The 17,639-nt window shown below is 50.9% G+C and overlaps 1 protein-coding gene across 1 annotated transcript in view; it reads left to right on the top strand.

Moving 5' to 3' along the window:
- Positions 1-16,487, top strand: part of LOC147121498 (uncharacterized) — a 61,961-nt gene extending 45,474 nt beyond the window's left edge. Inside the window, exons 3-4 of the mRNA XM_085977836.1 lie at positions 13,159-13,614; positions 15,885-16,487. Of these exons, the coding sequence (XP_085833962.1) occupies positions 13,159-13,614; positions 15,885-15,968 (540 nt within the window). The 3' untranslated portion in view covers positions 15,969-16,487. The remainder of the gene's footprint in view (positions 1-13,158; positions 13,615-15,884) is intronic.
- Positions 16,488-17,639: the final 1,152 nt, after the last annotated feature.

Below are 17,639 nucleotides of genomic sequence, written 5' to 3'. Positions count from 1 at the left end.
TTCTCAGAGGGTTGAAATACGAGGATGAGAATTTAAAATTTGAGTTGCTGGGGGACTGGGAGCCAACGTATACAAGGACAGGAGTGATGGGTGTGTTATGTCTGACATTTGGTGATAGGTACTCAATTGCCTTGGCCTGAGCACATGCAGTTTGATAGTGCTGTGATCATTGTATTGTGTATCGGTATTTGATTGCTTGTGCCTGGGAGTGTGTGTGTGGAGCAGCCATATTAAAAGCAGCATGAACTGAACTCACTGACGGTCTCTGGATTATCTTTGCAAATGCAATATTTGGCGACAAGGATGGCTGAAATCTCTCTTCCACCACCTCCTCCCTTCCTTGCACTACCCGGTGAGCCCCTGATCCCATGGGTTCGCTGGTTACAGTCCTTTGAAACCTATCTCATTGCTCTTGGACTAGAAACTGTGAGTACGGCTCGGAAAAAGGCACTGTTATCCCATTGCTTGGGAGCGGAGGGCCAGCGTGTTCTTGGGACATTATGCACAGCAGACTCAATCCAAACATATGATGAGGCTGTGGCTCTGTTAAGCACACTCTTCTCTGCCCCACAAAGTGCCCTCCTGCGGCGATTCATTTTTAGACAGCGTCACCAGCTCCTCGGCGAGTCAGTGCATCAATACGTGGCTAATTTGAAGGGGTTAGCTAGCTCGTGCAAGTTCAGTGCATTACAAGATGAGATGGTGTGTGATCAACTAATAGAGCACACAAACAACGTGAGAGTGCGTGAAAGACTGTTACTCGAGTCCGACGATCTGTCGTTGTCACAGGCAGTCAACATTGCCTTTCAAGTGGAGTCTGCAGCCGAATGTGCAGCGAAACTAGCATACACACCCAGTGACAGCGCCCTCGGCCCCGACGGCTCTGACACGGTAATGCTCGCACGACAGCAGCAGTGCGCGCTACCGCGGCAACAGTGTGGAAACTGTAGATCTCATTCACATGCTACCAGAGCACAGAATTGCCCCGCGCGCGGCCAAGCCTGTCGAAATTGTGGAAAACAAAATCACTTTGCCAATGTCTGCCGCTCTGCCCCGGTTGCTACAAATGAACACTCTCAGTCGTCAAGCACTATAATCCACAACGTGAGCTCTGGGCCAGTAGTGGCTTTCAAATCATGCACAATTAACCTGAATGATGTGTGCATCCCGCTGTTGTTGGATACCGGTGCCAGCGTCTCACTGCTGAATGTGGACACATTCAAACACTTTTTCAGCTCCCTGCCACTCTCTGCGCCCTCCACTACCCTTTGCGGGTATGGTAATTCGAAAATTGGACTAGTGGGCTCAGTCAACCTCACAGTACGCTATGGAACAAAAGTTTTGCCAGATTTTTGTTTTCATGTGGCACGCCAAGGAGCTAACCTGATGGGACTGGATCTTTTCACTGACCTGGGTTTTTCTCTCTTGGACACCGGCGGGTCTGCGATTCTGCACGTCGCCTCATCGTGGCACCAAACATGGCCAGCACTCTTCGAGGGTCTGGGCTGCCTGACTGCCTTCACCCACCAACCCATGGTTGACTCCACCGTTACCCCTGTCATTCAGCCACTGCGCCGCATCCCGCTTGCTCTCCGTGACGGGGTCACAGCTGAACTAAAGCAGCTACTGGAAGCCGGCATCATCGAACCAGTTGATGCCTCCCCATGGGTCTCCAACCTGGTGGTCGCAATGAAAAAGTCAGGTGGTCTACGTGTCTGTGTCGATCTTCGAGCAGTGAATAAGGCTGTAATCCCTGACAAGTATCCACTGCCCATGTCAGAGGAACTCACAGCGCAGTTCTATGGTTCCATCCTGTTCTCGAAACTGGACCTTCGACAGGGCTATCTACAGGTTCCCCTCCACCCCAGCAGCAGGGACCTCACTGCTTTTGTGACACATGCTGGTGTCTTTCGGTACACCAGGATGCCATTTGGACTTAGCTCTGCACCCAGCTGCTTCCAAAAGGTGATGGCCTCTGTGCTCGCGGGCATTCCTGGGGTGGCCATCTACCTGGATGACATCGTCGTGCATGGGCCCTCGACCTCCACTCACGACGAACGCCTTCACAGAGTTTTCACAGCTCTAGCAAAACACAAGCTCACACTGAATGGCGAAAAGTGTGTCTTTGCTGTTTCAGAGATCGAATTTGTGGGGTTTCGGTTGTCAGCTGATGGTATATCCCCACTCCAGTCAAACGTGGATGCCATTCACAGCATCCCAGAACCCAGTTCTGCAGCACAGTTTGCCTCCTTCCTTGGCATGACTGGGTACTACCTGAAGTTTTTGCCCCAGTACTCAGCCACCACAGCCCCACTGCGCCAGCTCCTGCGAAAGGATGAGCTCTGGGTGTGGTCACAAGCCTGTACGGAAGCTGTTCGCCTCCTCAAATCGCAGCTCACGTCGCCTCCAGTGTTGGCTCACTTTGACATCGCCAGCCCCACCCTTGTCACCTGCGACGCGTCCGCTGCAGCTGTGGGGGCGGTGTTATCGCAGATACAGAATGGAGTGGAGAAACCAATCGCCTTTGCCTCCCGAGCCCTTAGCCCCACCGAACAGAAGTACTCAGTAGGCGAGCGTGAGGCGCTGGCGTGCGTCTGGGCATGTGAGCGGTGGCACCTGTACACGTATGGCCGTGCCTTCACCCTGCGAACCGATTACCAGGCTCTCACTGCCCTGCTGTCGACATCCGGCACGGGCCACAGACCACTGCGTCTACACCGCTGGTCTGACCGCCTCCGCCAATACAATTTCAGTCTCCAGTTCACACCAGGACGTGACAATGTTGTTGCAGATCTGCTCTCCTGCACTGTCTCTACCCCAGCCCCACTCGTCGGGTCTGAACAACTGGAACAGGATATCGTCCAGATGCTGCACACGCCTCTCCAAACCACAGTCTCTCTCCAGGAGCTCAAAGAGGCCTCTGAACAGGATCCGGCCCTCTCCCAGCTGTGCACCTTCATCAGAGATGGCTGGCCTCGCAAGGTGCCTGAGGAACTGTCTGCCTACTCCAGAGTTAAAGAGGAGCTCTCCTGCTGGAATGACTCCTGTGTGGCACGTGGGCTCTGCACTGTGGTCCCAAGTGCCCTCTTATCTTGAGAGCAAGGGCATCCGTCACATTCGCACAGCGTACTACCACCCCGAGTCAAATGGGGGGGGGTGGAGTGTTTTAACCAGACTCTGAAAAATGGCCTCAAAGCACACCTATCCCAGGGGTGTGCATTTGACAAGGCCCTCCTCCACACACTGCTGCACTACAGAGCCTCCCAGCATTCCACTACAGGGGTCTCACCCGCATCCCTCATGCTAGGCCGTGAGCTCATGCTGCCCCTTGGCAGGCTCTGCCCCTCGCTAGCTCAGAGCCCTGCTCCACCGGCTCAAGCCACAGTCGCTAGACAGCAGGAGAAGATGAAACTCCGCTTCGACCAGTCGAAGAGGGCCAAGGCACCCAACATCTCAGTCTCCGATTGGGTCAGAGTCCGCAGGCCTCACCGCAATAATAAGATGGTGTCATTCTGGTCCTCCCCTCTCCAAATCAGCCGCCAACTTGGACCAGCCACTTTCTGCCTCACTGACGGCTCTCGGTGGCATGCCAGCCGCCTTCGGAAGGTGCCAGCACCCCCGATGCGGGATTATACGGACCTAACCCCCAAGCCTTACCCCCAGAGTGGCGGGATGCACATGTGGCTCAGCCAGCCAACCCTCAAGCAGATATTGTGCCTCAGCCTGCTCCTCACCAGTCCCCACTTCGGCCTGCTCTTCACCAGTCCGCGCCTCGGCCTGTTCGTACACGTTCTCGCCCTGTCCACCTACAGGACTTTGTCACTACATTTCATGTTTGAAATTCTGTGAGGGGGGAGGAAATGTTATGCCTGACATTGGTGATAGGTACTCGATTGCCTTGGCCTGAGCACATGCAGTTTGATAGTGCTGTGATCATTGTATTGTGTATCGGTATTTGATTGCTTGTGCCTGGAAGTGTGTGTGGGTAGCAGCCATATTAAAAGCAGCATGAACTGAACTCACCGACGGTCTCTGGATTATCTTTGCAAACGCAATAGGGTGAGCGGGACCTGGTGCGGGATACAGGCAGCAGAGCTTTGGATAAGCTGAAGTTTATGGAGGATGGAGAATGGGAGACTGGCCAGGGGAACATTGGAATAGTCAAGTCTGGAGTTGACAAAGGCATAGATGAGAGTTTCAGTGCCTTAGGTGCTAATGGGCAGGTTCGGAGGTGGGAGATATTACAGAGTTGGAAGTATGAAGTTGTTGTGATGGAGAGGATGTGGGGTTTGAAGCTCAGTTCATAGGAATAGAATGCCAAGATTGTGAACAGCCTGATTCAGCCTGAGACAATGGCTGGGGAGCTGGAGAGAAGGTTGGAGGCTGACCAGGAGAGCAGTGGAATAGTCGAGTCTAGAGATAACAAAGGCCTAGATGAGGGTTTCAGCAGCAGATGAGCTGAGGTAGGGGCAGAGTCGGGCAATGTTACGGAGGTGGAAATAGGCGGTCTTGTTGCTGGAGAGGATATGGTGTTGGAAGCTCAGCTCAGGGTCAAATTGAACGCCACGGTTGCGAATGGTTTGGTTCAGCTTCAGACAGTGGCCATGGAGAGGGATGGAGTCGGTGGCGAGGGAACAGAGTTTGTGGCGGGACTGAAGACAATGGCTTCGGTCATGACAATATTTAGTTGGAGGAAATTTCTGCTCATTCAATACTGGATGTCGGATAAGCAGCGTGACAAATCGGAGACAGTGGAGGCGGGGGAGGGGGTCGAGAGAGGTGGTGCTGAGGTAGAGCTGGGTGTTGTCAGCGTGCATGTGGAACCCGACACTGTGTTTTCAGATGATGTCGCCGAGGAGCTGAGAAGTAGGAGTGGGCCAAGGAGAGATCCTTGGGGGACTCCAGAGGTAATGGTGCCGGAGCGGGAAGAGCAGGTGATTCTCTGGCTATGACTGGATAGATAGGAATGGAACCAGGCAACAATCATTGGTTTGTTATGTATGCTAGGGCACTCTGGGTAGCTGCCTCAGTTTGTGTGCAATCAGTGGCATCCAGTATCCTTGGTAAGCCAGCAATGGCATCAAATGTTGGTTCAAGTTACTGTCATTTTATTTTAGCAGTCCTCTTGAGCAAGCCCTCTGGTTTCTATGGGACAGGATTTAATATGGCTGCTCGATGTACTAAAAGGAGGTTGATTGCAGAGAAGTTAATTGGAACAGCTGTCAATTTTTAAAAGATTCAGTCTTCGGATGTGGGCGTCACTGGTAAGGCTGGCATTTATTGCCCATCCCTGGTGACTGGCTAGGCCACTTGGAGGCCAGTTAAGAGTTAACTACATTGGCGTGTAACTGGAGTCACATATAGGTCTGACCGGGTAAGGACGGCAGGTTTCCTTCCCTAAAGGTCATCAGTGAAGTGGTTGGGTTTTTATGACATTCCACCAGCCTCATGGCCACGTTTACCAATATTAGGTTTTAATTTCCAGATATTTTAAACCAAGTCAAACTGCCAGGGTGGGATTTGAGCTCATGTTCTCTGGATTAATAGTTGAGTAACATAACCACTACACTACCACACCATCTTAACCACCAATAAAGTGGCAATGAGTACAGATTAAATATCCTAATTAACTTGGCAACTTTTGACAGACTGAACAATTTCTGACAGTACTTACACATATGAGGAGCCTAAATCTTCTCAGGTGCTGCATTTCCGAGACAGCTGGTAACGTGTTCTTTGACAGTCAATCCTACAGATGTTGTTGCCCGCTCTTGTTCTTCCCACTTTGGCTTCCAGTTGTGCAGCTGCTGCTATTAGTGGTGACGCTCCTTATATCTCTGCTATTTCTTGAAAGGTTTCTCCGTGGGGATTATTGTCCAAGTGCTCACCATGCAGCACAGATGTTCCACATGTGCGGGGACATCTGTGGCCCGAAACATGGCTGCACCTTCTGGCCGGCCCATAATGCAGTGCTGACCTGCGGTGTTGGACTTCGTCATCGACGTCTGCCCTTGTTGACAGTAGGCTCCCGAGGTATGGAAAGTGGTCCACGTTGTCCAAGGCCTTGTCATGGATTTTGATAATTGGGGAGCAGTACTGTGTGGCGGGGGCAGGTTGGTAGAGGACCTTTGTCTTAGTGCTTAGTGTAAGGCCCATGCTCTCGTACGCTTCAGTGAAGGTGCTGACGATGGTTTGGAGTTCGACCTCCAAGTGAGCGCAGACGCAAGCATCATCTGTATACTGTAATTCGACGACAGAGGATGGGACGGCCTTGGTGGCCAAGCGCAAGCAGCGCAAGGAGCGCACGTCAACCCAAGCACCCCACCCACCCGCCTCTTCAACCACCGTCTGCCCCACCTGTGACAGAGACTGTAGGTCCCGCATTGGACTCATCAGTCACCTGAGAACTCATTTTTAATGTGGAAGCAAGTCATCCTCGGTTCCGAGGGACTGCCTAAGAAGAAGAAGAAGGTTGACCTGCGGTTTGGTGTTGTAGAACAGCACAGGGGAAAACTCTCCTCCCAAGTACCTGACACAGAACAAACGCGGCTTCAGCAGCCCTCAAAGAGGAGACCAAATGCTGGACTGCCTGCAAACGCATGTTGCACCCACAGGTCGCTTTCCCTCCACCCTGGCCTGCCACTTCTTAATCCCGTCTCTGCTCCACCTCGGCAAAGGTTACTGATGGCTTGAGGTGCATTTTACTGCTCTCCAGTGGCCTTCAAAATCATTGTTGCCCTCCTTGTGAAACTGCCCTTTAACTACCCCTATCCCTTGCACGCAATTTTGTTCTCCTACCTGTGTAGACCCAGCAGAGTCTGCACCTGGATTTGTGAACCATTATGCAAATGAGGTTGGACACATAAAAATTACATGTGAGCAGGACCGGATTGCGGCAGGGCTTAAAGCTTTACAAGCTCGAAAAGAACGGCTTTACATCTGAAGATGAAAATCACTTTCAACATCTTTGGGCAACAAAAAGACAGGAAATACTGGAAATATGCAGCAGTCCTGTCAACATCTGTATAGAGAAAAAACAAAAAAGCGTTAGACCCCAAAACATTAACCTGCCTTTTCTTTCCACAAATGCTGACTGCGCTGTGGTGTGCTTCCAGCGTTAGCTGTCTTCGTTTCAAATTTGCAGGTTTTTTTTGGCAATCTTTATGGAACAGGTGGTCAGTTTACAACATTCGTCTCATGCGCCAATCTTAATGCGGCGCTTGCTTCAGTAATGGTACAAATTCAACGCGAAAATCATCGTGCCGAGCAGCTGCAATGCGTTATCTACGATCCCGTGTGACCACCTTACCCACGACCCACACAATAACTGGTCAGGCGATGCTGAGCTGGCTCCAGTGTCACAGCTCGGAGCTCTCACTGGGCCCCAGATTTTGAAGCCTTTCACAGCACCTCCTGAAATGGCTGGTGCCACCCTCTTGGCTCAGTCGATTTGTCACCAGCAAGTCAATTAAAATGTACAGTTGGCCGGGTAAGAGACCACTCTCGGCTCGTCGATGGCTTCTTAAACTAGCATCACAGCAGTGATTGTACGGTGGTCCCATAGTGTCAGTTGTGGCTCAGTTGGTAGCACTACTTGCCTCTGAGTTAACGAAGGTTTGTGGGTTTAATTCCCACTCCAGAGACTTGAGCACAAAATCTCAGCTGACACTGGCACGGGAGCACTGCACTGTCAGAGGTGGCATCTTTCGGATGAGACGTTAAACAGGCCCTGTCTCCTCTCTCAGGTGGATGTAAAAGATCCCATGGCACTATTCGCAGAAGAGCAGGGGAGTTATTCCTGTTGTTCTGGCCAATATTTATCCCTCAATCAACATCACTAATAAACAGATTATCTGGTCATTATCACATTGCTGTTTGTGGGAGCTTTCTGTGTGCAATTGGCTGCCGCGTTTCCCACATTACAGTAGTGACTACACTTCAAAAAATGTACTTCATTGGCTGTAAAGCGCTTTGAGACGTCCGGTGGTCGTGAAAGGCGCTATAGAAATGCAAGTCTTTCTTTCTTTCTTAGTGTGAGTCAGACAGCAGTGTTTGGATGCACCTCAATTAGCCAGTCAGGTACCTGTAACTAGCACGGAAAGGGGATGATTTTGACTTTGTGCGATTGTGTTAAGCAGGTGATGGTGAACCTGCAGCCTGGGTTACACCTCTCCCAATTTTTATTGACGTCAATGGGGGAGAGGTAAAACAGGCCGCCGATTCGCTATCACCTGTTTTACACTATCGCACAAAGTCAGAAGCACCCCCATGACATAGCTCCCTTAACACAAACCGGGAATCTTTTATAATACTGGGAGCTATGCAAAACCTCATACTTAACATAAGAACATAAGACGTAGGAGCAGGAGTAGGTCATTTGGCCCCTCGAGCCTGCTCCGCCATTCAATAAGGTCATGGCTGATCTGATCTTGGCCTCAACTCCACTTCCCTGCCCGCTCCCCATAACCCTTGACTCCCTATCGTTCAAAAATCTGTCTATCTCCACCTTAAATATATTCAATGACCCAGCCTCCACAGCTCTCTGGGGTAGAGAATTCCAAAGATTCACGACCCTCTGAGAGAAGAAATTCCTCCTCATTTCCGATTTAAAAGGATTTCCCCTTATTTTGAAATTATGCCCCCTAGTTCTAGATTCCCCCACGAGGGGAAACATCCTCTCTGCATCTACCCTGTCAAGCCCCCTCAGAATCTTATATGTTTCAATAAGATCCCCAAATGGTGTGGGTAGTTAATTTCAGAATGCTTAATAAGGCATCTGTTGTGTATGTACCTTTAAGAGAATAACTGGTCTCAGACTGCAGTACCGGCAGTGACCACCCCTGTATAAAAGGCGCTAGAGAGCCTCTGTTGTTTAGTTTCACTACTGACTTCCACCAGTAAAGACTTGTTTGTTTTCACTCCTGCTGGTCCGTGTCTCAATCATTCACGGACTTAACAGCATCGAGATGAAAGAGCATAAGGAGAAGGTGCACATTTTACTTAGCGTCACTACTTTCACCATATGTCTTCCTTTTATTAGGCTGGGTGGCAATGACTCAGTGAATTTGATTACACTCAGTGGACTGTTATTAATTAATGCTTAATGAATGTTTTTGCTTGCAATAGATATAATTACAATATTCTTCCTCTTTTCAAACAATGTGGTTATAAAAATAAATTCAATATTTATACAGGACAAAACAGACCAGAGGGATTAACTGCCACTTTTAAATTTCCTTACCCCTTGACATTTCCTAGATGCAGAGCGCATTGAAATCCTTAAAACAAATACATTGTCCACTTACTGACCTGCTGAAATTGGGCCGTCCTGATTGTCTCTGCTTTCAAAGTGAGTTGAGCTTTATTGCATTGCTGATGCCTGTGGCTGAGGTGCCTCAATCACACCATGCTTTCAAAGGTACCGATTTGATCAGTAAAGCTGATCGACACAAGTTGTTGGAAAAGCAACGGTGCTGAAGGCTTGATCTGATCCAAGGGAATTCGAAGCCAAACATTTCATTCAAAAGCTGCTCCCAGATCAACGTTGCCGGCCTCAATAACCTGCCACCCAGATCAAGTGTGGCCCTGCCGTCTGTAATTTTGATTCATAGCAGTGGCTGCAACCTTTGAGTCTACATTACATGGTTAATAAGAAAGAAAGAACTTGCGTTTCTATCATGCCTTTCACGGCCTCAGGACGTCCCAAAGCGCTTTATGGCCAATGAAGTACTTTTGAAGTGTAGTCACTGTTGTAATGTAAGAAACATGGCAGCCTATTTATGCACAGCAAGCTCCCACACACAGCAATGCGATAATGACCAGATAATCTGTTTTAGTGATGTTGATTGAGGGATAAATATTGGCCAGGACACCAGGGAGAACTCTTACATGGGACCTTTTACACCCACCTGAGAGTGCAGACGGGGCCTCGGTTTAATTCCGAAAGACAGCTCTGTAAGGGGTGGTGTGTGTGGTCATCTTTGCCTCTGACTCCCTGAGTGGTTCGAATTGCTCCCACTCCCTTGGTTCTAGACTTTGGACTTATTTGGGGGTTGTAATGAAATTGCAACAGACGACTGAGTTGGTGAAAAAAACTTGGATTTTTATTTGAGACAGGAAAATATGCACAACACAATAATCTTATCACTCTAAAAGGGGGAACACTTCAGAATATACAAGGGAAAATGACAATAGACAAAATACTTCACCCCTCCCAATCCCACTACACTAACTAGGTTGGATTCCAGAGGACCAGGGAAATTACTTTCTTGACAGTTGTAGAGGTTCGCGATTTCGGGGTTCTCTTTAGGTGTGGCGGTTGGGGCCTGCCGTACCCCGGACGTGGTGGAAGACTTCACCTGCGTTGGATTTTCAGTCTTCGCGTGTCTGCTGATGCGGTTGGGTGCGTATTTGGATCTATCGAGTAAGTACCCAATTTCCTTTGGTTAGGTATAGGGTTTAGAGTCTCTTTCATCAAATCTTACCCAGGGGTAAGTCAGGATAGCTTGTAGAGTGGAAACAAACTTGTGGATCTTCGGTTTCTTCCAGGTTGGTTCCTTGTTGGTTGCGGTGTCCCAATATTACCTAGTTGTTGGTAATATTGTTAGTTGTTGGTTTCTTGGAGCCCTTAGTTGCCACGGTTTCTTTCTTCTTCCATTCCGTTCTCCTTTCCTCAAGTCTCCGATTCTCCGACTGCTGTGATGATGAGGATGAATGTTCGAAGATGCTGGATGAACTGTTTTCTGTGTAAAAGCAGGCCTCAATTATACCGTTTGAGGCTTTGCTTATCTGTCCGCCAAATTTCCTCTGGCCCATTGTTAATTTTGGCGGGCTCCCTTAACTTTAATAGTTATAAAATCCTTATCGAGTTTCGACTTGGGCCCATCTATTTTTAATTGATTTTAAACTAGTTTCGGGATTGCTTCGAAATCGGTTTAAGTGTGTGAAGTGATTTTGGATGTCTCTCTGAGTGGTTAAACTGTTGTTCGATTGTCTTCTCCTGCTGGGGTCAGGGTCCCTTTTGTTGATCAGTGGCATGTACTGTATTATTCATACTCTTGATGGCTCTGTAATTTTGGCGGGGACTGTCCTTCCATAGGCCTATTGTCTTTATGTGGAATGACTGAGATGGCCAGAACATTCCCAGACAATCTGGCCTATGCCAAATACTCAAACTGTTTGTTTTACAGAGCCCCATCCCAACTCCTTTGTAGCAGCCTTCTACAGGCCTGGACATGCCTTTTAAAATAGCCAACATCCTGGGGTTTTGACTTTAAGCCCCTTTTGGCCCAATATTCTTTTAAACAGTCCAAAAATTGTAGTGTCCGTGTGTAGATAAAGACACTGAAGACAGGAGTTGGTTCATAGGTATTTACTAAGCAAGTCTGGGGGGGGTTTCTAAAGGATATACACAATACACAGGCTTATATAGCCCAAGTGGCAATTACCGGCATTACGCACACCTGGGGCTCTTAAAGGCACATACACCATAATTGCTCTTAAAGGCACATACACCACAATTCCTCCCCTTCTAGCTAACTAGTACATCATATTTTAAGTAATTATTAATTACATGTTATATGCAAAATAATATACATTGCTGTATTAATTAATTATAAGTTAGTCTCTCAGGAGGCTTCCTGACTCGGTCCGGATAACGCCTCGGGGGCGTAGTAGTTTCTGGTGGTGTAGTAGGTTCTTCTGGCAAGGCTGATTCGGCTTGAAGGCCAGTGTCGGGTTCATCGGGCTCCAGTATCACCGGATCGGAGGTAGATATGGGTATCTCTACTTCATCGTTAGATGTATAGAGTGGTGGTGTAGGTTGTCCCTTTTCGGATGACTTGATGATTTGGTCAGCATGGCGCCTTATTATGCTGTCTCCGATGTCCACGGTATACATCAGTGGTCCTAATCGTGTGCAGATAGTTCCAGGCTGCCATTTCTCGGTACGGTAGTCCCGGGCCAAAACCGGTTGGCCTATCTGGAAGGCCCTTGTTGGCCTTTCATTCATGCCCTGTGTGGTAAACCACTTTTACCGTTTACTATCGTTACACTATAGTTATCACTGTTAGATCGTTTCCCTATAGTTATCACTGTTCACATTGTTGTATCACTGTACGAGGTCGCCTCTTGTCACGCTGCTATACCTGGGCTGACCACTGCCGACTCCGCCCATGGCTCCACCTGCCTGCCCGGGTATAAAGGTGGTCGACTGGCTGGTATTCCTCCTTCTTGGATCCGATCACCCACGAGGGTGGGCTCTGTTATTTAGTCAATAAAAACCTATAGTTACTTTCTTAACTCGTCGCTTTTCATTGGACGAATTGATAGGTATATCAATTTTATTGACTAAATTTTAAAATGTCGTCACTTGAGCAGCCAAACAACCAGTCAACGGAGCAGCCAAACGACCAGCCAGACGCCCAGCTACAACAGCCACAGCAGCCGGCTTGGCTGCGAGCCCTCAAACCACCGTACCTGGATCTAAACCCACAAGCAACAAACGCAGCCCTCGACTTCAAACACTGGCTGTGCTGCTTCGAATCCTACCTGGAAGAATCCGGCGTCCCTCAGAGATCCAAACTAAGAGTTCTGACCGCCCAAGCGAGCCCTAAAGTATACGCACTCATCCAGGACATTACTACTTACGAGGCCGCTATCAACCTACTGAAACAGCAGTACCGGAGCCCGGTAAATTCCATGTATGCCAGACACCTCCTAAGATCCCGCCCGCAACAGCCAGGAGAGTCTGTAGCTGAATTTTTACGGGCGCTACGAACACTCGGCAGGGACTGTGACTTTAAAGCAGTATCGGCTGCAGAAAACACTGAAGATAACATCCGCGATGCCTTCGTGAAAGGCCTTCGGTCCGACTACTCACGGCAGAGACTGCTGGAATCAAAGGACCTCGACCTGAACACAGCTGCAGCCTTGGCCTACTCCCTAGAAGTGACCCAGCGGGACCTCGAGGTGTATTCCAGGTACAGTTCGCGACTCTGGGACTCGGGCCCGACCCCAACCGCAATACCCCTCGTAGCGCCGCCCCCGGGACCTACCTCAGCGTCGGCGTCCCGGACCCGATCGGGACCGCCACCCCCGGTACCGGCTGCAACTTCGGACCCCCACGACCGGGCCGCCGGCTGCTTCTTCTGTGGGCAGGCGAAACACCCGAGGTCGCGCTGCCCAGCCAAAAACGCGACGTGCTCCAGCTGCCTGAAGAAAGGCCACTTCGCGAAGGCCTGCAGAGGGAGAGCAGCAGAGGCCAGCAGTGCCTCATGCGAACTGTGGGGGCGGCCATCTTTGATCCAGGCAACCGACGCCAGCAGTGCCTCATGTGGGTTGTGGGGGCAGCCATCTTCTCCGCCATTTTGCCCCACCTCGTGGGCGCCTCCATTTTACCCACCACGCTCGACCGCCACCTTACCTCCAGACCTGACGACCGCTTCACCTACAGACTACAGCGACCCGCTCAGCCACACACTAGCCTCCGTCACACTGGACCAAGCTCGCCCGCATCAGCTGTCCAAGTCAATGATGGACATCAAAGTAGACGGCCACGCCACGACCTGCCTGTTCGACAGCGGAAGCACGGAGAGCTTCATACATCCAGACACGGTGAGCCACTACTCCCTCACTGTCCAGCCAACGCGCAACCAGATCTCGATGGCATCGAGGTCCCACGCCACAGACATCAGCGGCTACTGTGTTGTGACCCTGTCGGTTAAGGGCGCGGAGTATAAAAACTTTAAACTCCTCGTCCTGCCCCAGCTATGCGCTGCCATCCTACTAGGGCTGGATTTTCAATCCCACCTCCAAAGCGTCACTCTAGCATACGGTGGACCCCTCCCCCCGCTCACAGTCGACAACCAGCAGCCTTTAAATCGCCCACCGCGTAACACCTGTGGCCTATCCACCCTCAAGGTCCCGCCACCTTCCCTGTTCGCTAACCTCACCCCCGACTGCAAACCCGTCGCTACCAAGAGCAGGCGGTACAGCGCCGGGGACAGAGCTTTCATTAGCTCTGAGGTGCAGCGTCTCCTGAAGGAGGGCATCATCGAGGGGAGCAGCAGCCCCTGGCGTGCCCAGGTTGTAGTCGTTAAGACCGGCAATAAAAACCGCCTGGTCATCGACTACAGCCAAACCATAAACCGGTACACCCAGCTGGACGCATACCCCCTTCCCCGCATATCTGATATGGTCAATCAGATTGCTCAATACCGGGTATTCTCTACCATCGACCTTAAGTTGGCCTACCACCAACTCCCTATCCACCCCGAGGACCGCCAGTATACCGCCTTCGAGGCGAATGGCCGCCTCTACCACTTCCTTAGGGTCCCCTTCGGCGTCACCAACGGGGTTTCGGTCTTCCAAAGGGAGATGGACCGGATGGTTGACCAGAACGGGCTGCAAGCCACGTTCCCCTATCTAGATAACGTCACCATCTGCGGCCGCGACCGGCAAGACCATGACGCTAATCTGGAAAGATTCCTCCGTACGGCCCAATGGCTGAACCTCACCTACAATAAGGAGAAATGTGTGTTTAACACCTCGCGCCTTGCCATCCTCGGCTGCGTAGTAGAGAACGGAATCATCGGCCCCGATCCTGAAAGAATGCGTCCCCTCATGGAGCTACCCCTTCCCCACTGTCCAAAGGCGCTGAAGAGAACCCTGGGGCTCTTCGCCTACTATGCCCAATGGGTGCCGAATTATGCGGACAAAGCCAGACCCCTCATGAAGTCCACCTCCTTCCCCCTTACGGAAGAAGTGCGCGCGGCCTTCTCCCTCATCAGGGGAGACATTGCTAAGGCCACTATGCACGCAGTGGATGAGTCCATCCCCTTCCAAGTGGAGAGCGATGCATCCGACTTCGCCCTAGCCGCTACCCTCAACCAGGAGGGGAGACCGGTGGCCTTCTTCTCAAGGACCCTACAGGGCCCTGAGATCCGACACTCTTCGGTCGAGAAGGAGGCCCAGGCGATTGTGGAGGCGGTACGCCGCTGGAGGCATTACCTCGCAGGCAAGCGATTTACCCTCCTCACCGACCAGCGTTCGGTCGCTTTTATGTTTAATAACAAGCTGAGGGGTAAAATCAAGAACGACAAGATCTTGAGGTGGAGAATCGAGCTATCCACCTACGATTATGATATCTTGTACCGGCCTGGTAAGCTGAACGAACCCCCTGACGCTCTATCGCGAATTACATGCGCCAACGCGCAAATTGATAGACTTCAGACCCTCCACAACGACCTCTGCCACCCCGGGGTCACCAGGCTTTACCACTTCATTAAGGCCCGCAACCTGACCTACTCCATCGAGGAGGTCAGGACCATGACCAGGAACTGCCAGACCTGTGCCGAGTGCAAACCGCACTTCTTTAGGCCGGACAGAGCAAGCCTGATCAAGGCCACCCGCCCCTTCGAGCGCTTGAGCATCGATTTTAAGGGGCCCCTCCCGTCCTCTGACCGTAATGTGTACTTCCTCAACATTGTTGATGAGTACTCCCGTTTCCCCTTTGCCTTCCCCTGCCCAGACATGACCAGCACCACGGTCGTTAAATGCCTGAACGACCTCTTTGCCTTGTTCGGGTTCCCAAACTATATACATAGTGACCGGGGCGCCTCCTTCATGAGCGAGGAACTCCGTCAGTTCCTACTAGCGAGAGGCATCGCCACTAGCAGGACCACCAGCTACAACCCCCGAGGGAACGGCCAGGCGGAAAGAGAGAACGCGACGGTATGGAAGGCCGTCCTCTTAGCCTTAAAGTCTAAGGGCCTCCCAACCTCTCGCTGGCAGGAGGTCCTCCCGGCGGCGCTGCATTCCACCCGGTCACTACTTTGCACTGCCATTAACGCCACCCCCCATGAACGAATGTTTGTTTTCCCCAGGAAGTCGACTACGGGAACCACGCTACCAACCTGGCTGACCTCTCCGGGGCCTGTCTTGCTGCGAAAGCACGTGAGGGCCCATAAAACGGACCCCCTGGTCGAGAGGGTGAACCTCCTGCACGCCAACCCCCAGTACGCCTACGTGGCATACCCAGACGGGCGGGAGGACACAGTCTCCTTACGAGACCTCGCACCCTCGGGCACTCCGGAGACACCACCGCTACCCCCCCCCCCACCACCCCCCCAATTCCAGCCCAGGTAGACGGTACGCCGGAACCCCAAGAGCCTTCGCCTACCTCGCAGACACCAGCATTAACACCGGAGAACGCAACACCGCCGCTGCGACGATCAGACAGGCTTACGAGGCCTCCGGACAGACTGACATACCAGAACTGGTAGTACACTTCACCCCGCCGGACTCAAATCTAAACAAGGGGTGAATGTGGTAAACCACTTTTACCGTTTACTATCGTTACACTATATTTATCACTGTTAGATCGTTTCCCTATAGTTATCACTGTTCACATTGTTGTATCACTGTACGAGGTCGCCTCTTGTCACGCTGCTATACCTGGGCTGACCACTGCCGACTCCGCCCATGGCTCCACCTACCTGCCCGGGTATAAAGGTGGTCGACTGGCTGGTATTCCTCCTTCTTGGATCCGATCACCCACGAGGGTGGGCTCTGTTATTTAGTCAATAAAAACCTATAGTTACTTTCTTAACTCGTCGCTTTTCATTGGACGAATTGATAGGTATATCACCCTGAAACTGCCGGTTCTCCACGTCCCTTCGGATGTTGGGCTTGACCAAATCCAGCCGGCATCTTAGGTTTCTATTGTAGAACATCATGGCAGGAGTTTGGTTAGTAACCATATGCGTTGCATTCCTATATGCAAATAAGAAGTTATCCACCTTGTGCTGAAGTTTTATGTCTTCATTACCCATGGCCTTGATGGCCTTCTTGAAGGTCTGGACAAACCTTTCAGCCAATCCATTGGTGGCGGGATGGTATGGGGCGGACGTGTAGTGTTTTACCCCATTGTTCTTTAAGAACTTCCTGAATTCTTCGGACATAAATTGCGGTCCATTATCAGAACATACCTGGCAAATATGGTCCTTAATACTGTGATGGTTTTTTCCGTGGTGGTGGAGGACATCTTTACTACCTCCGGCCACTTGGAGTGTGCATCAACTGCGATTAAGAACATTGAGTCCATAAATGGACCAGCAAAGTCGATGTGCACCCTTTGCCAGGGAGATGAGGGCCACTCCCATGGATGTAGAGGGGCCTGTGGCGGAGCATTTTGGACCTTCTGGCATCCTAGGCAGCTCTTGGTCATGTCTTCGATGTCTCCATCGATACCTGGCCACCATACAAACGCCCTGGCTAGGTTCTTCATTTTCACTCCACCCAGATGCCCCTCGTGAAGCTCCTTTAGCACTTTATCCTGGAGTTTGGGTGGAATCACCACTCTGGATCCACACATCAAGGTTCCTCGGCACACTGACAGCTGTTCTCTTCTTTGCGAGAATGCTGGCAACAGTGGTTCGCCATGTGCTGGCCATCCCTTCACTGTTAAATCGTAGACCCGTGAGAGAGTAGGGTCATTTCTTGTCTCCCTTTCAATGACAGAATTTGTCACCAGTAGACATTCCACTATGGTAGAGTGGAATATCTCTACTGGGTCTACTGTAGGTGCCTCTTCTATCGTTGGCAACGGTAGGCGTGATAACCCGTCAGCATTCCCATGC

This window comes from Somniosus microcephalus, chromosome 3 (assembly GCF_052327205.1).
Source record: "Somniosus microcephalus isolate GS21.2 chromosome 3, FLI_Smic_1.0, whole genome shotgun sequence".
Lineage (NCBI taxonomy): Eukaryota > Metazoa > Chordata > Chondrichthyes > Squaliformes > Somniosidae > Somniosus > Somniosus microcephalus.
This window is presented reverse-complemented; position numbering and strand designations above follow the sequence as displayed.